At 59.1% G+C, this 22,644-nt stretch overlaps 1 protein-coding gene and 1 non-coding gene across 2 annotated transcripts; one reads left to right on the forward strand and one right to left on the reverse strand.

Moving 5' to 3' along the window:
* The first annotated feature begins 613 nt into the window (after nucleotides 1-613).
* On the forward strand, nucleotides 614-21,518 carry SYT7 (synaptotagmin 7). The gene is made up of 7 exons (XM_068977219.1): nucleotides 614-1,119; nucleotides 9,899-10,034; nucleotides 14,444-14,714; nucleotides 17,629-17,798; nucleotides 18,439-18,553; nucleotides 19,064-19,263; nucleotides 21,396-21,518. The coding sequence occupies exons 1-7, from the start codon at nucleotides 614-616 to the stop codon at nucleotides 21,498-21,500; spliced, it is 1,503 nt and encodes a 500-aa protein (XP_068833320.1). The 3' UTR covers nucleotides 21,501-21,518.
* Nucleotides 13,318-13,389, reverse strand: TRNAA-GGC (transfer RNA alanine (anticodon GGC)). Its single transcript has one exon. It is a non-coding gene; the product is annotated as a tRNA-Ala (tRNA).
* Nucleotides 21,519-22,644: the final 1,126 nt, after the last annotated feature.

Below are 22,644 nucleotides of genomic sequence, written 5' to 3' on the forward strand. Positions count from 1 at the left end.
TCAGAACTTGGGTAATCTGAGTTCTGCCAAGCAGCCGGCCAAGTGGTTTCCTGAGTCCCCTCCTCCAACTGGGAGTCATTCCCAAGATACTGGGAAAGGAAACTAAGCCGAGGAAACAAGGAACCCCAGAAGGGTTCTCCGTGCTAGAGCCCGAACCCTGAGGGAGCACCGGCCAGAGGGCAGAGGACAAAGCAGGACAACTGTTGGCTGCTCCTGACTCACCACATGTTACTAGGCCAGCTCCACGCTGGCCTGGATTTCCTGGCGTCTCCAGAGGCCTGTAGCACTTAGAGCACAGAGGCGGACTTTCTTGGGGTCTCCCGTGAGATGGCGGGAGGGGGTGGCCCAGCTCCCTCCACCCCCTCCCGCTCCAGCAGGACAGGCAGCCACAGGGCCCTGGGACCCGCCTTCACCACGCGGCCAGTGGCGCAACTCCGTGGCCCGCTCAGACCAGCACAGAGGCCGGCTCAGACAGGAGGTATCGGGCACTAGCTGAGCCAGGGCCGGGGTGGGGGGCTGGGCGGGCCGCCCTGGGCGCCTCTGGGTGGGCGTGGGGCCTGGCGGCGGCCTCCTGGGTGAGTTGGTGGTGGCGACGGCAACGGTGACAGCCCAGATGGAGGCCTGGCGAGGTATTCCGGCAGAGCGCGCCTGGCACTGGGGCCTCCTCGTCCTGGCCCTAGGTGTCTTTCTCCTCCACTGTGATCCCTTCACCTGCTTCTCCTTTCTCTCCTCTCCTCCACCTGCCCCAAGTTTCGAGGACTCCACCCTGTCCACGGCCACTACCCTTGAATCTATCCCCAGCTCCACGGGAGAGCCGAAATGCCAGCGACCCCGCACCCTGACGCGGCAGCAGAGCCTGCAGCAGCCGCTGAGCCAGCACCAGCGGGGCCGGCAGCCCAGCCAGCCCACCACCAGCCAGAGCCTGGGCCAGCTGCAGGCCCACGCGGCCTCAGTGCCCGGCCCCAACCCCCGGGCCCACGGCCGGGGCCAGGCACGGCAGGGCTCCTCGGCCGGCTCCAAGTACCGGCCGGCCGGCGGCCGCAGCCGGTCCAACCCGGGCAGCTGGGACCACGTGGTGGGGCAGATTCGAAACCGAGGCTTGGACATGAAATCCTTCCTGTAAGTGCCCTGCTTGAGCGGCCCGGCTCCCACCTCCCTGACCCAGCCTCTTTTCCTCCCTGTCTCCTTTGGAGCGGCTGGCTCTGAACCATGCTTAGCCCTCCATCTCCGAGGCAAGGTGCCCGGCTGGCAGACTCGGGCACCCTCTCCCCAGCCTCTTGTGGCTTTTGGCTCGTCCCTGAAGCTCCCCCCTTCCCATGGAAGGACTTGTATCTGAGCCACCCCCTGAGGACCCCAGCCCCCTCCCCCGATGCCCCCCAAAGCCAGTGGAGACACTAGGGGATGCTACTGAGGTCCCCAGATCTGTCTCTCCCCTTCTGGCCAGGGCCGGCTCTCCTGGCCTCCTTGTCACCTCTCTCCTCCTCTCCTCCTAAACCTGGTCTCCTTCACTCCAGCGCCCAGGCCTCACCTCCTCCTGTCCCTGTAACCCGACTCTGCTCACCTTCCGGCCCTGCACTTCCTCCCTCCCTCCCTCCCACTTCCCCTGTCCCTGCCTGGGACCCTGTCCTCTGTCCCTCTGATGACCTTCCATAGCCACCTGCCCTCCACTTCCCTCCCTGGCTCCCGCCATGACCCGCTCATTCCCTGAGGACAAACCTCAAAACGTTCCCCCAAAGCTTTAGAAAACGTCTCTGAATCAGAGGCTTTTTCGAAGTGCACAGGTCAGAGAGGTAACAACATCCCGGCCGTGTCTGGCCTTAACCATTCCCCTCCGCTGGGTGTGTCCCTCACCTACCCCCTGCCGTGTGCCCACTTGCCCCTCCCACACTGGCAGGGCCCCAGCCAGGGTGCCCTCTGCCCAGTGTCCCTCTGGGCATCTACACTCACTCTCCGAGCCCGGGGCTGGCCTGGGCTTCAGTCCGTGACATCACCGCCTTCCTCTGGCCTAACGTGACCTTCCTTCCAGGCTCTGGGGATTATTCTCAACACCCAGGTCTTTTCCTGGGAGCACTTTTCATGGAGCAGGAGACCAGCACACTAAGCCTGGGAGAGGAGAAAGGGAGGAGGAAGGGGAAGGCCAAGGTGAAGGCCCGGCTCACTGGCAAAATGTGAGGATTCTGAGCATCCTTCAGAGCTCGTGCCTCCAGCTGAGACCCCAGCCCGAAAGGCGGTCAGGAGTGCTACCCCTGGGAGGGGCAGCCCAACGGAAGACACCCCCTGCACCAGCTTCCCATACCCTTGGCCCCGGCCAGGCAGGAAGGTGCTGTGCCGCCTGTGACTACTTGGCCAAACTAGGTAGCGCATCTGCTGGGGCTCTTCCCCACCCAAGGACCGTCAGGAATTCAGCTGGACGCCGGCCTGAGACAAGATAGCCGACAGAGCCTCCTGGCCTGCAGAAGGGTGGTTTGTCCTGGGGCGGATGCTGTGGCACTGGCGTGGATTGGAAGAGTGATGGGAATCGGTTCTGCCATGGCTTGAGCAGAACGGAGAGCCGGCGGGAACCCTGCACCCCTCTGCTCCTCCTAACTGCAGGCGGCCATCTGCACAGCCGTCACCCTGCCTCCCATTCTGTAGCTGTCACGTGGGGGCAAGGGCCATGCCCAGGCTCCAGGAAGAAAGCAGCCAGCCTCAGGAAGCCCTCTGGTACCCCCTCCCCTGCCCACCCCCTCTCTAGCCCGCCAGGATTCGATGAGCATCACTCTCATGCCAGCATCAGCGTTTCTTCCGCCCACTGCGGTGTTTGCGCCCCTCACCGGCAGGCCAGCCCCAGAGTTCACCGCAGTCCCTCACCTCCTGCATTTGTAGTCCCTCACAGCAGGGGTCTGCAAACTTTTCCTCTAAAGGACCAGATTTATAAATAATTTAGGCTCTGAGGGACACATGGTCTCGATCACATTAAAAAAAAAAAACAACAAGATTTTTAAAATGTACAAACCATTCTTAGCTTGTGGGCTGCACAAAACAGGCCACCAGCTGTAGCTTGCCAGCCCCTGACCCCTCTCACAGTTCAGCTGGCGTGCTTCTGACATCCTTCTCTCACCACAAATGCTGGGGGCCCACACAGAGAGTCAGGGTGAGAAGGCTAACCAGGGACCCCAAATCCCACTCCCTCTTGCAGGGAGAAGGCATTCCTCCTGCTTGCAGGATGTGAGCACCCCCCTCAACACCGCCAGCTTCTCCCCTTCCTCTTGCCCTTCACTCATGCCCCTGCGGCCTGCGATGCCGTGGAGAATGACAAACCAGGAACTTGTGCAGAGCAGCCGTTTTGTTTTTAAGAAGAGCAAAAGGAGTATCTGAAAAATGCATTAACCAGGGAAAAACATGTTGTTTTCGTTGGGTTTGACTTCCCCCAGCACAACCAGCTTCCAGGCAGTCAAATGGAATTTTACCAACTGTGAAACAGTACCGGTGGGCAGGGAACAAAGGAAAAACGAGGATTAGTCCTGAGGAAAGGGGGCGTTCTTTCGGAAAGTTAGATGCCGGTGCAGGTGTCAGCCTGGAGCAGCCGTGCCCAGGACGAAGATGCAAAGACAGAGAAGTCAGCATCCACCGGCTCCGGACCCCACGGCCTTCCCCCATTTTCTGAGACCCCCGCTCCTTCCCCTCTGTCGTCATTTCTCACTCGCCTTTTTGACGACCTCTCCAGGAACTCTCCAAGGAGACCAACCTCTTCGTGCTCTTGAACGGTGGTTGAAGCGGGAGACCTCCTGGCCCAGGAGTCCCACCCTCTGGGACGTCCCATCAGGCTGGCTATCTTTCCCTTGGTGGCATGCCTGCCGCTTCTGAGAATTGCTCTCCGTGTGTTCAGTTGAGAAGCCAAAGCTGGGGGAGCTCAGCCAAGCACCCAGAAAACACCCACAAACTGCGATGGCCTAGAGGGGCACTTTTCACCCCTGGAAAGGGCAAGCAGCCCCACAGCCACCCAGCAGTTGTCTGAGAGAAGCTGGCCTGGAAGACGCCACCCCCTTGACCTCTGGCCCCACGCTGCTGCCCACGTGATGATTCCTGGGCCATCTGAACCGAGACTTCCTCAGGGCAGGAGTCCTCCGGGCCACCCTGACTGTGGACACAGGTCCCTCGAGTCCTGCCAGGCCCTCTACAGACCTTGCCAGCTTCCTGCACTTTCTGTCTGTCTCTCTCTCTCTTTGCCCCTTGGCGCCTTCTGGACTGATTCTCCAAGGAAAGGCCCCTGAACTGGACCCCAGAGCCTTGGTGGCTATTCCCCAGATCTCCAGGAAGGGGACCCAGGAGAAGGCGCAGGATGGCCAGTCCACCACGTGCCAGAAGAGTCTAACGTTCTCCTCCAATGGGCAGAGTCTCTAAGGACCTGGGAGGGAGCCCCCCAGACCTGCCTCCTGGCAACCAGGACCCAGGGATGTCTTGATGAGGGACTTCACTGGATGCAGCACCCTCTGGGTTTCCAAGCTTTCTAACGACTTCCTGCCTGGAAGCCCAAACCCCTGCCCACAGGGTCCCCAAGCAAGACGGCAGCAGAGGGCCTCCCCCCACCTTCTCCCAGGGGCCCAGATGGTCTGAGTAGCCTCTGGCCTTTGTTCAGCCAGAGATGAATGAACCTTGGATATGGACTGTGTCCCCGGGCCTGGGCTCCACTCCTCCTAGCCTTCCCCGCAGGTTTCCTTGGGGCATCCCAGCCACATGCCTCTGCCCAGCCCCTCCCTGGTGGCGAGCTGGGTCTCAGGCTGCAGACACCTCCACTCCATTCCCCTCCCTTCCCCACCGCCCCGCCACCCGCCTTCTCCCCTCCTCTGCTCTGCAACTGTTGACAGTGCTGAAGTTTGGTTTCTCTTCTGCAGGCCCAGTTTCTTACGCTGTTTTCTTCTCTCTCTTTGTCTCTGTCTCTCTCTCCTCCCCCTCCCTGCCCCCCGCCACCCCGCGGGGCCGCCTCCTCCTCTCTCCCCGCTGGTGGGCTGCCCACCCCGCCCCCCGGGCAGGGAAGGCCGGATGGTGGTGCTATCCTTGGTCTTAGGGCTTTCGGAACAGGATGACTTTGCCAATATCCCTGACCTGCAAAACCCAGGAACCCAGCAGAACCAGAACGCTCAGGGGGACAAGAGGTACGAGCACAGGCGAGGGCCTGCGGCGGCCGTGGCAGAGAAGGAGGCGTGGAGAGGCTGCCAGCCTCGACCCCCGGCTGCTGGACGAGGCAGCGGCACCTTCTGCGGATGCTGGAGCGGGTGGACGGCCCCTCCCCAGCCGGCGCCCTCACACCGGCCATACTGGTGGTGTCCCTTGGGCCTGAGGCCAGTGTGGCTGTCCTGGGACCATTCTGGATCAAGCCTGCTCCCTGGGCCTGCCTGCCCTCGCCCGGAGCAAGCCAGCATTTCGGCCCCATCTTCCTGCTTGGCTCCCCTCTGCTGCCCCCTCATCTTTCATTTCTGTCCCACCCGACCCAGAAATCCCAGTTTCTCCGGTGGTTGGTGGGCGGCCGGGATGTTAGGGAGGGGGCGTCAGCCTGTTTTCCCTCATCCCCGCCACCTCAACCTCCCTTTTGCCTGGAGGTCCCCCTGGGGTGATGGTCACACACACACACACACATACACACCCCACCCCTGCAGAGATGTGACCAGCTGCTCAGGGCTGATGGAAGAGGAGGCCCTGGCAGGGAAGGTCTGGGGCCTAAGAAAGGCCCAGGGATCAGAAAGAACCAGAAAGGCAGTCCCCCCTGAGCCTGAGGTACCAGGAGGAGGGAACAGAAGTGGGTGGGGGATGAGAGCAGGTGGCAGGGGCTGGTCGGGCCCTCTGTCACTGGGAGCCCAGCAGCTGGCCTTCAGGAGTAGCCCGCGAGGCCCCACCATGGGCTGAGCAGAGGGCTGGGCATTTAACCATCCGTCGCCCTGGTCATCAGGAGCCAAAGGAAGCATCATCTGACACTCCCATCTCAAGGAGGGAGCTGAGCACTCTCATGGGGAAGGGGACGGGCAAAGGTCAAGGGACCCAGGGTTCAGGCAGCATCACTAAGGTGGGATGACCCTGCTCCTGGTCTGGCCACCGCCTCCCCCCTTGCCTTGGGCTGGGTCAGGTACATACCTGTAATCGCGGGAGGAGGACCCATTCCCTTGATCGGGTTGTACTTTTCATCAGCCCAAAGGCCTACAGGAGAGTTGTGTGGCCTGGCAGCCAGGCCGCCTCCTTCTAGCTCTGGTTTCGAGACGTTGGGCAAGTCACAGCCCTTCTCTGGGCCTCTGCTTCCTCGTCTGTCAAGTGAGGGGTTGGACAGGGTGACCCCTTCCAGCTTGGACATGCCAAGCCTCTAGCGAGGGAGCAGCCCCTCGGGTTGAGGCACGGGTCAGAGCCTGTCTGCCAGGCAGGGACCCTGACCCTCACTCACTAAGAGCCCGGAAGGTGCAGGAGGGACTGTCCCAGGCTGCTGCTGGGGGCCTGTGCAGGAGGGGAGGACAGGCCCGAGTTAGCCGACTTGCCTGTCTCTGCAGTGGCTTCTGGAAACCCAACTCTCCTATGTTCTTCCCATCCCAAGTTCACAGTTGCATGTCTGGTGGGCAAAGCCGCAAGTGACCAGAGAGTGGGAGGGGAGCATGGGACCAGCTCTTCCGCTCACAGGCACAAATGGTGTCACACCCTGAGCCCAGGTCCTGGGATGCGGGAGGAGCCGAGTCTGCCACCTCCAGGCCACTGGAACCACCGGAGTCCCGGCTTCCCACAGGCCAGCCAGAGGGCGGTGGGGGAGAGGGCTAGGGGCCCGCAGGAGCTGAAGCCCTCTGAAAGCCTTGCTAAGAGTCCGAGCTCCTGGCCGACAAAGGTGTGAAGTGTGAGGGAGCAGAGGCAGGCTGGAAACGAGATTTCATATCACCCATGTGTTAATTAACTGGCTCCATTTTCACCCACCGCCTATTTTTACCTCCTTGCCACTCAGGTCTCACTCCATATTTTAACACACTCATCGCTTCTGATCATTGCACCAGTCGTCCCCTGCCTTTCTGGGAGAGGTGGGTGTGGAGGTGGGGGCCGTGCGCCCTCGCCCCCACCCAGCCTGACTTTCTGAGTGGACCCAGGCCATTCCCACCCAGTCACGTCTACTCCATCCCGGAAGCTCATTTCTCATGGCTGTTGGGGTCTTTCTCGGGTGATGAGCCACTGCTAGGGTACTTCCTGCCCGGCACTCTCCCCTCCCCCAAGCTTGGCATTGGCATCCCCCTCCGGGCACCGGGCACTTTGGGGTCCACCCCTCTGGGCTCCTGGCTGCACGGACCTTGTAATGGTGAGCTTGGGTCAGCTGTTCCTTTCCTCCTCAGCTTCTGCCTCCATGTCCAGGGTTCGCCCTGTGGTCCCAGTGCCCCCTTCTCCACCCAGCTGACCCCTTGGCCAGGTGTCTCCAGGGTAGCAGATTGGTGGCCCTTGGCTGTTGTTGGGGAGAGCATCCAGCCCCCCAGCTCTGTTAGCCGCAGGTTCCCAGGAAACAAGAGCCTTAGGAGGAGGCGTGGCCACTCCAGGTCCCAAGCAAGGTGCATTTAGCAAGTCACTGCCCCTCACTCCCACAGTTCTTGGTGGTCCTGAAGCCCCACCCATCCAGGACCCCCCAGACCCCTAGGCCTCAGCACTGGAGCCCCGAGAGATGCAGACGGCTCCTGGGCCCGAGAGGGGGAGGGAAGGAGGCCACGGCTGCCCCTGGCTCCCACGCCCTGCTCGCCCGGCCCACCTCACCCACTGCCCTGCACCCACGCATGCCTCGTGCCCTGTCCATCTTTCTCACCGTCGCTCCTCGGGATCCAAATGGTTTCCACCATGGCCCCACCCCCCCGAGTGGGGTGGGGGGCAGGGCGGGACCTGGCCACCCCATCGCTGCCCCCGGCTCCGAAGCCACCATGCTTCCTCCGTCCCGGTGTGTGTCCCCGCCTCCTCTCTGCCTCCTCTCGGCCGCCTCACTCCTTGTCCCCTTGTCCACCCTGCAGCCTCTTCACTCGTGTCCAACTAACCTCTCTCGGCTTCTCTCCCTCCCTCCCTGTCTCCTTCCTCCCGTCTGCTCCTCACAGGGATGGCCCTGGGCCGGGCCCCTCCGCCTCTCCTTCTGCCTCTGTGCCCCACTCTCTGTCTCTCTCTGTCCTGTGACCTCCGATCGCTTCAGTGGCGCTGACCATCTTTTCCTAGGCTGCTTGGCAGCTGTGCTGATGCTGCGGTGTGGCCAGAATAACCGACTTTCTCATACCTTCAGCAGTCAATCTCGGCTCCCTCTTCCTCTCCCACTCTATTTTTAACCTGACTTTACCTCTCCAGCTATTTCAGTCTCCTCTTCCTCCCCGTGCCTGTCTGCGTGAGCACGTGTCCGTGTGTGTGTGTCTGTGTGATGCGTGCACGCGTGCGTGTGCTCTGCTGTGGCCCCGCCTCTGGGAGGGTGCCCCGCGTGTCCCGGCTCGGGTGGGGCGTTTTCCATGTTGTCTGGACAAGGCCGGGTTCTCACAGCAGGTGCACCGTGCGTCCGACTCTCATGGCGTCTGTCCCCGAAACTGCTCCCTGCTTTTTCTGTTTCAGTGTCTCCCAGTTCACACACACCCCTTGGCATGCCTGGGCCTCCCCGAATGTGTGTCCTCTCAGAATCTAAGTGTGCACAGCACTGCGTGTGCGTCATCTTGCTACTCTGGTCGATCTGCCTGGTTGCCCATGCCATTCCTCTCCGTTGCCTGGGTGTCTGTCGTGCTTGTGTGCACTCGTGTATGTTTGTGTGTGTGTGTGTATGTGTGTGTGTTCACACACCCTGCTGTTGGGTCTTGGTGTCTTCCCTCCAGGGCCTGGCATACTCCATGCATGTCCTGTCTGCCTGTCGTAGCCAACTGTGGGTGCTGGTGGCTGGTCCATTCCGAGGGCCATGGCTTGGGTCCAGCCTGTGTGTGCCTCCGAGTCTGTGGCTCTGGTAGCCTCGAAGCTGTTCTCCCGTAGCCCGTCATGAGCCCCATGCTCCCCACCACACGGTCCCTTCCTCGCTGCCTGCCCCCACCTCTCTTCCTCATGGGACATTCCAGCCTGGTCCCCGGGCAGGCTTCCTGAATCCTTGCTAGACGGAGACTGGCTCACCACCCAGCCGCTGGGCCAGAGAGCCCAGCTTCCCGGGGCGCCCACGCAGAGTCAGGGTGTAGATAGGGGCCTGGAGTGGAACCGTCAGAGCCAGGGGCTTTTCAGTGGGACCCTGTCTTCCTCTGACTCTGGGTGAGAGCCTAATCAGAGTGCAGTCCTCAGAGTGAGAGGAGGGTGGAGATTGGGGAGCAAAGTGGTGTAGAGTTGCCCCGTCCAGTAGGTGGCCATTTAAATCTAAATTATGTCAATCAAAAGAAAAACTTCGGTTCTCAGTTGTACTGGCCAAATTTCTAGTGGACAGGGCTGCATGGACACTGGTCCCAAACTCACCTGGTCAGTCTCTTGTCTAAAGGGCACCTGTATTCCTGCTGAGCCTGAACAAACAGGTGGGGCCTCCAGGAGACAGGAGCTCTGGGCGTGTTTGCCAAGGGAAATGACGTGGACAGGGGAGCTGGACACACCGTCTTGGGAGCCTCCCTCCTGGGCTGGGGCCAGCAGGGGTGGAGGGAGCCTCTAGGGAGGGCGGGTGCTCAGAGAGCACCATGTGAGCAGGGGCTGCAGAGTGGGGTACTTTCTAGGGGACAGGAAGAGTGGGAACACGGGCCAAAATTCACCTGCCCGGGGATGTCCAGCCGGATCACGCAGGGGCAGAGGCGAGGGGGAGGGCTCCTGCTGGCCCATAGGAGGTGGCAGCCGCTTGGGTACCAGAAGGTCCTGCTGCCTCCCAGGCCGGCTGTGCCCAGCCCAGCCCACCTCTGAGTCCATACTCATTCAGATCCCTTCCTGCCCCCAGGTTGCCTGCAGGAGGGAAGGCGGTGAACACAGCCCCAGTGCCCGGCCAGACGCCCCACGATGAGTCTGACCGCCGGACCGAGCCTCGTTCCTCCGTCTCAGACCTCGTCAACTCCCTCACCAGTGAGATGCTCATGGTGAGAAGGGCAGGAGGCCCGGGGCAGGGGGCAGGGGGTGTGGAGCGTGGGGGTCAGTCATGCAGGAGAATGACCCTGGTGGCCAGGTGAGCCTGCCCTGCGTCCTTTTCCAGCTCTTTCAACCCCAGCAGCCTCTCTGTGCTTCAGTTTCCTCATCTGTCGAGACAGACTAAGAATTCCCATCCTCCTCCTGTCTCTGGGTGGAGCCAGGGCCTTAGAAAATCTGATACATGATCCTAGGAGGAGAGGCTTGTGGACCAAAGACTTGGGGTGGAAGGGGTCCTCTCTCTTGGAGGGACCGCCCACTGAGTGGACGTGTCCGGTGGCATTCTGGGACCCCGTTGCTGGGAGTCAGCTGAGGCCCAAAGAGAACAGGAGAGCAGAACCCCTCTGGTCCTAGTCCTTCTGAGTGGACCCCACCCTCCTGGGATCCCAGCCCTGTGGATCTGGGGTGTTTTCCCTAGGGGAGAGGTTGTCGCTTCACATGGCACCCCCTAGTGGCAGCAATGAGTCACAGCCATTTGCCCCACCTGCACTTTCCAAAGGGCTCCTTGGAGGGCCCAAGGCCCCAGGGCGAGCCCCCTGTGATTGGGCAGCCGCAGAGGTCAGGCCGGAGTCAGTCAAAGGCTTGGCAGCCCAGAAGTCCCAGGAAGGCTTGGCGAGGACCTGAGGGTGGGGACCCAGTGCCTGCTAGATTCCTAGTGGGGACAAACCATTTCCCATCCCTGGACCTGGGTGCCCCCTCTCCTCCCCTTAGCTCCTCCCTGTCTTCTCCATCCCTCCTGTAGAGAAGGAAGGGGGCTTGGTGGGCTCCCAGGCCCTTGCTAGACTTGACATCATTCAATTCAGTGTTTCCTTGCCCACCACTCTGACATCACACCCCCCACCTTCCCAGAGGCCCCGGGAGCCCCAGGCCCAACCCTCCTGCCATTTAGGGTTCTGGCTGGCTCAAACCATCCATCCACACTCCCTTTTTCTAGATTGTGATAGGCACACACGTCACTGGGAGATCTCATTAAAATGCAGATTCCCAGTCAGCAGGCCTGCTACAGGCCCAAGTCTGCATTTCTCCGGAATACAGACTAGAGTATCAGATTTTTCCACTTTCCAGATCTGGGCTTCCTTCAGCCTCCCTCCTCTCCTTCTTCCTGCCTGCCCTGAGCCCTGCCTGCCTGGTCCTCCACCAGCTTCCTGCCTGCCTTCCCCCACCCATGGAGATCAGCCCGGCCTTCCTCTCCTTTGGACGGGCCTCCCTGCACAGTCCATCCCGCCTCCCTGCACAGCCTCTTAATTGGTTCCAGCTTCCTGGTAGCCAGGTTCCCAGAAGGGACGGCCCTTTCCCAGCCAGCTAGCCTGCCCCTTGCTGCCTCCAGGGAGGGGCCGGCAGCCTCAGGCAGAAGAAAGGAGTGCAGGCCCCAGAGCCCTCTCACGTGCTCAGCGGATGCTCAGAGGTGGGCAGGCAGGGTCTAATTGCCTAGCCTTAGGCCACAGCTGGGTCACTGGCATTAACAGTGATGATGAAGATGAATAGGGCAGAAGGAAACCAGGCCCCAGGCTGACCTCCAGGTCCCAGACTGTCCGAAGCTCAGGGGTCAGGAAACAAGTCGGGCACCCAATATAGCCTTTCAGACAAAGGGGCTGAGGGGAGGGGGTCAGAGAGGAGGCCTAGCCATACCCCCATCTGGGTTACTCCTGCCTGCTTGCTTCTACCAGAGCTGGGGCTGAGGTAGCACCTCCTCCAGCCCTTGGTGGGGAGGGCGGGGGTGGGGTGGAGTGGCTAGCTTGGTTACCATGGAAACAGATCCAGGAGCTGCCCCAGCTGGTTAATTAGGGCTCAGGGCTGTGGTTTGGGAAGACTGGGAGTGGGCACAGAGCCACTGCCCACTTCTGAGGTGAAGTCCACTGGCCCGGGTTAAGACTCTCAGCACCAGCCCACCTGTTTGGAAACCAAGATCCAAATAACCAGACTAGGTGGGGCTGGGGCCACCTGCGCTTCGGTCACCAGGGTCTCCACCCCAATTTTAGAAGGCATGGGGCGGGGCAAGTGGTCCTGGAAGGGACTGCTCTCAGTCCATAGCCAGCAGTGGCAGGGGCCAGGCTGTAGAACAAGACCACAGCAGGATCCCTTAACCTTCCCTGGAACCCCATAACATAGGTCTGTCTCCTGGCGCCACTCTATAGATGCAAAAACTGAGGTTCAGAGGGAGTGGGGCCAGTAGGAGGAGAAGGAAGGAGCTCCTGGGGAAAACTGGACCTGAGTTGGAAAGCCAGATTCTCAGCGGGCCTGAATGGAGCATGCACAGGGCTGCCTGGATCCGGCCAAGGGGTGGGGCTGGGGGGACCCACTTCCGCTGTGAGAAGAACAGGGGAGGCAGCTCTGCCCTGCTCCCACCTCCAGGCAGGACCAGGGGTGTGGCTGGTGAAGCCCCAGACACTGGGCCTGAGTGCGAGAGTGAGGCAGCTGGAAGGGCATTCATGATGGCAGGGCGCTGACCTGTGTTCGAATTCTGGCCCATCACTTAGTCACAGGGTGCTTGAGGCAGTAATCTCTGTGCCCCGAACCAGACTAGAGCCCAGTAGTGTCTGCTTCATCAGGAAGTTGGAGGGAGTAGCTGAGGGCAAAGCGAACAGGGCAGGGCTGGGCCCAGGGTGGTTACTATTGGTGTGATCTGGGTGCCTCTCACCTGGGGCAGGGGAGTCCACACACTGGCTTGAGGGGGATGGTGGGAGAGTCTCAAAATCACCCTGGGATGTGGGCCTGCTTTGGTGGCAAGAGTGGACTTTCAAGTCAGAGAGAGTCCATACTGCTGTGCAATCTTGGACTTGTGACTGAACCTCTCTGAACCCAGTCTCCTCAGCTAGAGAGTGATCTTAACTGCCTCTCCCGGCTATTGTCAGCATTCAGCAAGAAGGTGATGCAAGAGACTTCTGCCGCAGTTGGTGCACATCATACGTATTCTTGCCATCTGTATTCGTTAGTAGTTCAGAGCCTAGGGCCGCCTCTCCAGGAGGAAGGAGGGGGCACAGAAAAGTCTCCTGCAGGGGGAAGGGGCGAAATCAAACCGGTTCCAGCAGTTTTGTCTTAAATGTGGTACCCTGGGCCCCACCCTGGCTCTTAATCACCTCAGGAGCTTTTAGAGACAGGAATTGTTGTTGTTCAGTTGCTGAGTCATGTCCAATTCTTTTGCAACCCCATGGATTGTAGCCCACCAGGCTCCTCTGTCCATGGGATTCTCCAGGCAAGAACACTAGAGTGGGTTGCCATTTCCTTCTGCAGGGGATCTTCCCGAGCCAGGGATCGAACCTGGGTCTCCTGCACTGCCAGGCAGATTCTTTACCACTGAGCCACCTGGGAGGCCCAGAGTACGAAATGCTTGGCCCATGTGGATCCCTGGGTCAGGGGTGGAATTTAGGATAGGACCCAGGGAAGGATGCAGGTGGCTGGGGAAGGACAGGATTCTAAAACCTGACCAGATGTCCCCAGTGAGCAATCACAGCTGGGAACACTTGGCTGAGAGACCCTCCCCCAGTTACTTCCCATTTTTTCGACTTCCTCCAGGGAATGGGACACCCATGCCACCCCCTATGTCTATTGGTTGCTGGGTTGGCCCAACCAAGTGCCACCCCCCTGGGGGATGAGGACTGAATGCAGGTGTGGCCTCCTCTGCAGCCATCCGGTGTGCAGTACTGTCATCCGAGGCTCCTAGGAAAAAGCTCTGCTGCCCAGGCCCACCCCAGCCCCTCAAAAAGGAGGCTACCCAGGGATGCGGCCTGGGAATCTGCACTTTGCATGTCCCTGCTTTACACAAATAGATGTTGCTTCTGAAAATTCACCTCTCTCATTTTCGAAATCTCTTTATCCTCAGAACCCCAGAGAGTCACTTTCTAAAGAAATACCGTGGTAAACTCTTTTGAGATGAGAACAATCTCCCTCATCTGTTTTGTAGCCCAGGTTTTTGTGTTGGTGTATTTCACAGGGGGCCCTCCCGTAGGGCTGATGGAAAGGTGGGAAGGAGGAGGAGGGAGCTGGGGTCCTGGGGCACACCAGGGGAGGCGAAGCAGCCTGTGGTGAAGCTGGGGGTGGGGGCAGACCCAGGGCTGCAAGAAGAGGCTGGGGAGTGGGGTGCACACGGCTCTGGGGTTCAGGGATTGTCCTGGCTCTGCCCCCTCTCCCTGTGTGATCCTGGTCAAGGCACTTGGCTTCCGCCTCGGCATCCTCACCACCAAGATGTGAACAGGAGAGGTGCTGCCACCAACCCCACATGGGGACGGGGCAGGGATGGAGGCGGCTCCCGTAGCTGGACCGGCCTTGGGCACAGGGCGGGGCCTCCCAACCCCACTGGGCTGTGGAGGGAGCTTCGGGGAAGCAGAATTCTCCCCAACGCTGCCTGCCTCTCCTCTGCCCCCAGCTCTCCCCAGGCTCCGAGGAGGACGAGGCCCACGAGGGCTGTAGCCGGGAGAACCTGGGCCGGATCCAGTTCAGCGTCGGCTACAACTTCCAGGAGTCCACGCTCACCGTGAAGATCATGAAGGCCCAGGAGCTGCCGGCCAAGGACTTCAGCGGCACCAGCGACCCCTTCGTCAAGATCTACCTGCTGCCAGACAAGAAGCACAAGCTGGAGACCAAGGTGAAGCGGAAGAACCTGAATCCCCACTGGAACGAGACCTTTCTCTTCGAAGGTGAGGCCGTGCCGCCCCTGCCCCCAGAGTCCCCTCTTCCCCTTGGCTGTCCTGCGCACCACCCAGCCACACACACACACACAGATGACCACATGCACAAACACACTTGTACAGATACACACACAGAGGCCCAGGAACTCGGCCGTCACCCTGGTGCGTTTCATGTCTGGCTGGGATGAGGTTACAGGGCTGAGTGGAGCCAGCATCGCAGCCAGAGGGCAGGGAGGAAAGCTGGGCCACTGCCCGGACACAGGACCCATCCTCAGCATGCAGGAAGGAGGGGCGGCAACCACAGGATCCAGAGGGGGAACACCTGCAGTGACCACAGTGGAGGGGGTAAGAGCCCAGGCTGTGGCCCAGGCTGCCTAAGTTCAAATCTCAGCTCTGCCGCTTACTAGCTGTGTGACCTGGGGCAAGTTCCTGAACCTGTGCCATGGTTCCCCATCTGTAAAATTAAGATAATAGGGTTAAACAAATCAGCGAACTGTAAAAGCACTCACAACACCCAGAAAACACTTTTTATCAGTTTGTTAAACACCCTTTGGCAGGGCGACAGCCAGCTCACCCACTAAATAAGTCCTTAAGGATGAGCCAGTGGGTGTTCGTTTGTTTCTCCCCTCCTCAGTTCTGCATGGGGTCCTCAGTTCTGCATGGGGGCTGGTTTAGAGATGGCATAACCAGTGAGAGGCTCAGCCATCTGCTGGTGCAGGTGGCCAGCTGGTCGGGCGAAGTTTAAGGGTAGAGCCTCAATCCACTGATCCTTTCTGCAAACATTTACCCAGCATCAACTATGGGCTGGGCACTGTCCTGGGTACTGAGGGTACAGAAAAGAATGAGGCACCATTATGACCCTTAAGGCATTCCTTGCAAAACACAGATGTGTAGATAGGTAAACCATGCATTGCTGGCAGATGCACAAGGGCCCAATATAAACTCCTGTTGGTGACACTGAAAACCATTTCCCAGAAGCAGGATCATTCATGATGGGTTTTGATGGATGAATAGGAGTTTGCCAGATAGGAGACTGGTGTTGAAGAGAGCTGACTCAGGTTCAAGGACTTCTTGGAACCTTCAACCTTTCCAGAACACCTGTCTGTGCTCATTTCACCTAAACAGATGCCAAAGGTCACCTAGGGAATTCCCTGGAAGTCCAGTGGTTAGGACTCCATGCTTTCACTGGCAAGGACCTGGGTTCAATTCCTGGTTGGAGAACTAAGATCCCGTAAACCGCATGGTGAGGTGAAAACAAAGTCACTTGAACAGGAGCCTGGGGTATTCCAAAGTGAGCAAGACATAGCCCATAGCCCCCCCGATATGGGGCCCTCTCAAGAATTCAGAAGCTGGGGGCTAGAGGGACAAAGAATTTCCTCTTCGAGTGCACCTGCCTCTGTCAGAGGCAACTCCGTGCTGCTGGCATCTTTGGTAGAAGGCACCAGAATCCTGTGGAACTCTTCCTCTCCCTTCATCTTCTCCACCAGCTGAGCTAGAATCTTAAGTATTCTCTCTCCTTCCTGCTCACACCTTGGTTCAGGATCACATCACCTGAGGCCTCCAGGCTGGCCCACACCCCGTGCTTTCCCAGGTCAGCTCTTCCTCCTCCTAAGCCTCCCAAAGCCCAGTGAGTGACTGAGGCTTCAGACCTTCCTCTGGCTCCCCAGTGTCTTCCATCCTCTCCCAGCGCCTTCCCCTGGCTCTCCGCTCTGGCCTGAGGTCCAGCTCTTCCATCAGGCCCTTTCACGGGCATTTGTTCAATGATTGATTCACTTAACAAATATTTAATCGAGTGCCTACTACGTGCCAGAAATGGTGTTAGATGCTGGGATCCGGTGGTAGCTGAGGACAGAGATGCCTTCCTGGAAATTCTAGCCTACTGGGAAAGCCAGGCTGAGGGAAACATAAATCTCTAGTGCAGCCTGTGATAAGTGCTGTGAAAGGAACGGGCTAGTGTATAAAACAGGGGATCCGAGCCCCTCTGGGACGTCGGGAAAGAAAGCTGAGACCTGATGGAAGAGGATAAGCTGAGACATGGCATGGTGGGGCCAAGGCAAGAAAAGCCAGGGTGGCTGGAGCCCAGTCACTGAGTGAAGAGTGGTCACAAGGTGAGCAGGGAGAGGCCAGCGGGCCAAATTATAGAAGGACTCGAAGCCGAGGCAGGGCACCCGGCTTTTATCCTAAGTGCACTGGGAGCCATTGAAAGGCTTTAAGCCGGAGAGTATCATGATGTGATTTCTATTTTTAAAAGCTCACTCTGGCTGCTGTGTTGAGAATGGGCTCTAGGAGAAAGCTCACGAGCGGGGAGGGCTGTTTGGAGACTCTTATGACTCTCTGGCCAAGAGGTGCCAGTGGCTTGGATGACGAGGTGGCAGTGGAGACGGGGATGGCTGCTGATCTGTTGAGGAAGGACAGACGGACAGGCTGATGCATTCGCTGGAGGCTAGGGCAAAAATGGGGAGTCCTAAGGCAGGAGTCTAGTGCTGTTTCTCCACCTTTGCCATTTCCCTCTGTCCTGTGTCCTCCTGGGCCTTGCTTTCTAGCAGCTGTGGCCATCTCAGGCAAGGCCATGTGCCCAGACTTGTCTCAGGATGATTGGCAGTGGCAGGGCTGCCCAGAGGGCAAGGGAGGGCACTGCCCAGCCGCCAGATGGACTCGTGATGAACGAGTGAATGAATGGTCTGCTCTTGATTAGCTGTGGGACTTTGGGCTGATAATTTAAGCCATCTGGGCCTCAGTCTCCTCATCTGTAAAATGGACACGATGCCATCCATCTTGCAGAACTGTCGGAGACAAATGAGACGGTCCTTGCTGACCCTTCAGGGAGGTCTGAGTGCACATGTTCCTGCCCGGGAGCGCTGCCCCGCCCAGGCTCCGTGTGACCACTCTGTCCTGCTCTTCACCTGCACTGTCTGTCCCCCAGGTTTCCCCTACGAGAAAGTGGTGCAGAGGGTCCTCTACCTCCAGGTCCTGGACTATGACCGCTTCAGCCGCAACGACCCCATCGGGGAGGTGTCCATCCCCCTCAACAAGGTGGACCTGACCCAGATGCAGACCTTCTGGAAGGATCTGAAGCCATGCAGCGATGGGAGTGTAAGGCCCTACCTGCAGGTCCCCGGCTGGGCAGCTAAGAGACCAGGTCCTGGTCGTTGCTCAGTCGCTAAGTCGTGTCTGACTCTTTGTAACCCCATGGCCTGCAGCCTGCCAGTCTTCCCTGTCCTTCACTATCTCCCAGAGTTTGCTCAAACTCATCTCCATTGAGTCTGTGACACTTTGCAACCCCATGGACTGTAGCCCACCAGGCTGTCCATGGAATTCCCCAGCCAAGAATACTGGAGTGGGTTGCCATTCCCTTCTCCAGGGGATCTTCCCCACCCAGGGATTGAACCTACACCTCCTGCATTGCAGGGGGATTCTTCACCATCTGAGCCACCAGGGAAGTCCAGATGGCGTCCGAGTCCCTCCTCAATGGCAGGGAATCAGGAGGGTTGTGGGCGGGGTGGGTAGGCGGGGCCTAGCAGACCCGAGTCCCCACCAGCCGGCTGGAGGCCAATGCCAATGCTCAGCACCTGGGGAGGCTGGGCGGTGATAGAGAGCCTGGGGAGCAGGGCCCAGACCTGCCAGATGAAGGGGAACCAGCTGTGCAGCTGTGACAAACAGAGGGGGTGGGTAAGCACCCAGGTGCAAGGGGAAGGGTCCCCTGGTCCCCACGCCCTCTTGTTCTCCCTCTCAGGGGAGCCGAGGCGAGCTGCTCCTGTCTCTCTGCTACAACCCCTCTGCCAACTCCATCATCGTGAACATCATCAAAGCCCGGAACCTCAAAGCCATGGACATCGGGGGCACGTCAGGTGCTGGCACCTCTCACGGCCGGGGGCGGATGGGCCAGGGAGCTTCTGGTGCACAGGAGTCATGCTGGATGTGAACAGCAGGGTCCTGGCTGTGGGCTTCACCCCCAACCCCCAGGCCCCACCTCCAGTCCCCATGCCTTTACCCTACAGCCCTGGTGGCCGCCTTTGGAGTACCCTCAGGGTCAGCATCATCTTGAACTCTGCCCTGCTCAGGATCAGGAAGAAAGTGAACACGATGGTGGGGGGGCCTTGGGTTCTAGCCCCAGTTCTGACACGTCTTATCTGTGACCTCGAGTGAGATCTGAGCCTCTCAGTCTTCCCGTTTGTGTTCCCAGAAGAGCACTAGGCAATGGCTACAGTCCCTGGCAGCTCCTCCATCTGCTGATGCCCCAGGACCCCGCGCCCTCCTTCTTCCTTGGGCTTTCCTCACCCCGCAGGGAAAGAGCACAGCCCTTCCTGCCCCAGCTTCCCCTCTCTGCTCCTCTGACCCTTCCCCCTGGTGTCCCCCAGACCCCTACGTGAAGGTGTGGCTGATGTACAAGGACAAGCGGGTGGAGAAGAAGAAGACAGTGACGATGAAGAGGAACCTTAACCCCATCTTCAATGAGTCCTTTGCCTTCGACATCCCTACGGAGAAGCTGAGAGAGACGACCATCATTATCACTGTCATGGACAAGGACAAGCTCAGCCGCAACGACGTCATTGGCAAGGTAGGTGGGTTGGGGGGGCATCCGGCAAGGATGTGTACTTTAAAGGAGCTGCCGGGGTAGTGAGTGAGCACAGGGCTGGACAGCAGGAGGGAGAGGGGGTCAGTCTCTGTTTCATCTGAAAAGGAGAGGATTGGTCGAGATTTGCCCCAGTGTCCTCCCATGTCCATCAGTTCAGGACAGACCACTGGAAAAGCAGGGAAAGAAGAAAATGTTAGAGAAAAGTGTTCTGGGTTCCCCAAAGAGGGTTTTCTGGGCAGGACCCTCTGACAAGGTAAATCAGTGTCGCCCTGGGTTCTGCCTGCAGAGGGTAAGCGGCCTGGGAATTGTGTTGAGAGTCAGGCTCTGAAGACTCTGCTCTTCAACAGCTGTAGGACCTTGCCTCTCTGAGCCTCAGTGTTCTCATTTGCAAAATGGAGCTATAATACCAACCCTACGGTGTTGTAAGAACTGCCTGAGGCATGTGGACATTCTCCTTGCAGAAACTGACCTTTCTTCATCATATATTAACTGACAGTCCATGCCTGGCCTTGAGTTTTTCCAGGATGCCATTCTGTACCGTAAAGCCATCTCTTTTCTACTTTGAAATGTCTGTTCCTTTGTTTGGCTATGGCTTAGAGTGGAGAGTGTGGGCTTGAGAATCACCCTGCCTGGATCCAGAGCCCAGTGCTGCCTCTTAACAGTCATAACATTTATGAGCCTCATTCTCCCTCTTAAAATGAGAGTAAAACAAACCTAGCTTCACAGGGTGCTGGGAGGATTAAATAACACAGGCAAGATGCTTAACACAGCACATGGAACATGTATGTTAGCCACTATCGTAATGAAGGTTATTACTGAGAAGTTCCTAGTAAGGGCATGGGCGTCTAGTCGGGAATGGAGGTTTGACCAGAAACAGTGCCGGAAGTCAGTTGACCAGAGAGGTACAGAGGAAGGGAAGATGCCAGGAGCAAGTGAGGGGAGAACATGCGTCACCCAGGGGATAGCCCGGTATGAGGGAAATGGGAAGTGACCTGGGCACCCACAGGGAAGAGGGCCGAGGTGGAGGCACCCCTCAGACAGACGGGGATGGAGAACCTAGCTATTGGGGGTGGGAGGGAAGCAGCTGGCCCCAAAGAGGACAGCTGACCCTGCCGGCCATCCAGCAAGGCCCAGGGAGTATGTATGACTTGCTGACCTGTGGTCACAGGTAGGACGGGTCCCCAGGACAGCATCATCCACATCCCATGGGACCATGAGTGTTGAGCCCTTCCTTGGCCAGCTTAGTCTTTTCTCAAGCTTAGTCTTTTAGAGTTGGGTAAGTCCTACCTTCTGCTGGCTGAACTGAGGTGAAGGTGGATTTGTCCTCCCTTTGGCCCAAGTAGCTTAGGGAGCCCTATGCCCTGAGCTAGCCACCAGTCACAAGGCTGAGGTTAGCCACGGGATCACGTACACAGCCTCCCCCTACCCCCCGGGGCTATGAAGCTTCTCACATGGAAGCAGGTAGGATTAGGTTGATAGTATAAAGTCCACGGGGTCGCCAAGACTCGGGTAAGACTGAGCAACTGAACAACAAATGAAGCCCCAAAGACCCAGATTTAAATCCTTCTGCACCACGCATAAATCCTATGACTGTGGGTCAGTCTCTTAACTCTCTGTACCTTAGTTTCTCCATCTGTAAAATGGGGATAGTAACATACCTGCCTCACCGGTAAGGATTTGATGATCTATGTATGCAAATCCCTAGCTCCGTGCCTGATAGGTAGTAAGCGTGCCTATGAAGTGTAAGAGTGTTTGTCAGTAAGGAGGGATAGACAGTGCCCAGCAGGTAGGGGAGGGAAGAGCGTGGGAGAATCCTGCCTCCATCCCCATCCATCTCTCACCACAAAACAGGCTGGGTGTTTAACTGGAAAGGGCCAGGCATGCCCAGGCTCCCGAGGGAAAGCACAACAGGGGAGATAGGTCAGGCTGGTTGGGGGGTGGGTGGAGATAGGAGGGGCTTCTGTAGGCTAGGTTGTCACTGCAGGCAGAGACCCCATTGGTCCCCATGATCACAAGCTAGGGTGCCATCGTGGACACGGAGTGTCACCACCAGTGGGGGAAGGGACAGTGCCTCAGAGGGTGCCACTAACGCCTCCTCTTCCCTCTCTCCCCAGATCTACCTGTCCTGGAAGAGTGGGCCCGGGGAAGTGAAGCACTGGAAGGACATGATTGCCCGGCCCCGGCAGCCTGTGGCCCAGTGGCACCAGCTGAAGGCCTGAATGGGGCCAAGGGAGCCCCAGGGGGCTGAGGGCCGGGTCCCCATCACGCCCTCACCACTTTATGCACAAGGCCCGGCCTGGCCCCCCCGGCCATGGGTGAGGGAAGGATCCCGAGGGCTCGGCCAGGGAGAGGTCCCAGGAACCAGTCGGGCCCTGCTTCTAGGGAGCACCAGCCCCATTCCCCACCGGTCCAGCTCTGGGGGAGGGGCTCTGGGAGCCATTTGCCTGCTTTGCCCCTTTCCTTCCTGACTTGCTGATACTCAAGAAGTGGGGAGGTGAGCTTGAGAGCCAGAGGGCAGATCCCTCCAGAGGCCCGCCAGGTGGGCACGGTCCCCCGTTTTTCTTTAAGGCAGCGCCTAGGAGTGGAGGAAGGCCGCCCCCTCGCCCCCGCCCCCAACGTGGGCCCAGGAGAGGGGATGTCGGAGGCGTTTGGCCCCGGCCTGGCCTGACCGAGAGAGAGGGAGGCCTGTTCCAGGGCAGTTTCAGGAGCCGGCTGGGCCCTGAGTGCCGAGGACAGTATAGAGCCTGCTCCAGGGGTCCTGGAGCCGCAGCCCTGTGTATTGTGTTGTGTCCACCGTGCGTGTGTAACGTGTGTGTGCGTGCACGTGTGGGGGTGGCAGCACGCATTCCCTGTGTCCCTGGGGCCCATGTGCTGAAGAAGAGGCTGAACAGAAGAGGCTGAACCGACGGGGTGGGCTGGAGGCTTGAGAAGTCAAGGCACAGAGCTAGGGGGTGGGAGAGGAGAGGCAGGTGGGGGGGTGGGGTGAGGCAGGGATGGAGGGAAAGTCGGGTGGGGAAGAGGGGCAGCGAGGAGCTAGGCTGAGACCTGGACTCTGTCCTCCTCCTCCCACCTCCCCAAGCTCTCCACCGGCTCCCTCCCCAGCAGCGTCGTCTCTTGAGCATCAGTTTTTGCCTTTTAGGCGCCACTGTGCATATCACATTCCACCTCTGCTCCTTTCTGTCTCAGGGGTCCCAAGCCCCCACTAGCTCTCTTCCCTAACATCCTCATCCAAAGACACCCTCCCCGTTCCCAGGTGTCACATCCCAGCCACACTGGCAGCACTCACCACGCCTTCCAGCTTCCTTCCCCTTCCTCCTCTCTGCCGACCTCCCTGCCACACACATTCTCCCTCTCTTCCATCCC

The sequence above is a fragment of the Capricornis sumatraensis genome, chromosome 8, assembly GCF_032405125.1.
Source record: "Capricornis sumatraensis isolate serow.1 chromosome 8, serow.2, whole genome shotgun sequence".
Lineage (NCBI taxonomy): Eukaryota > Metazoa > Chordata > Mammalia > Artiodactyla > Bovidae > Capricornis > Capricornis sumatraensis.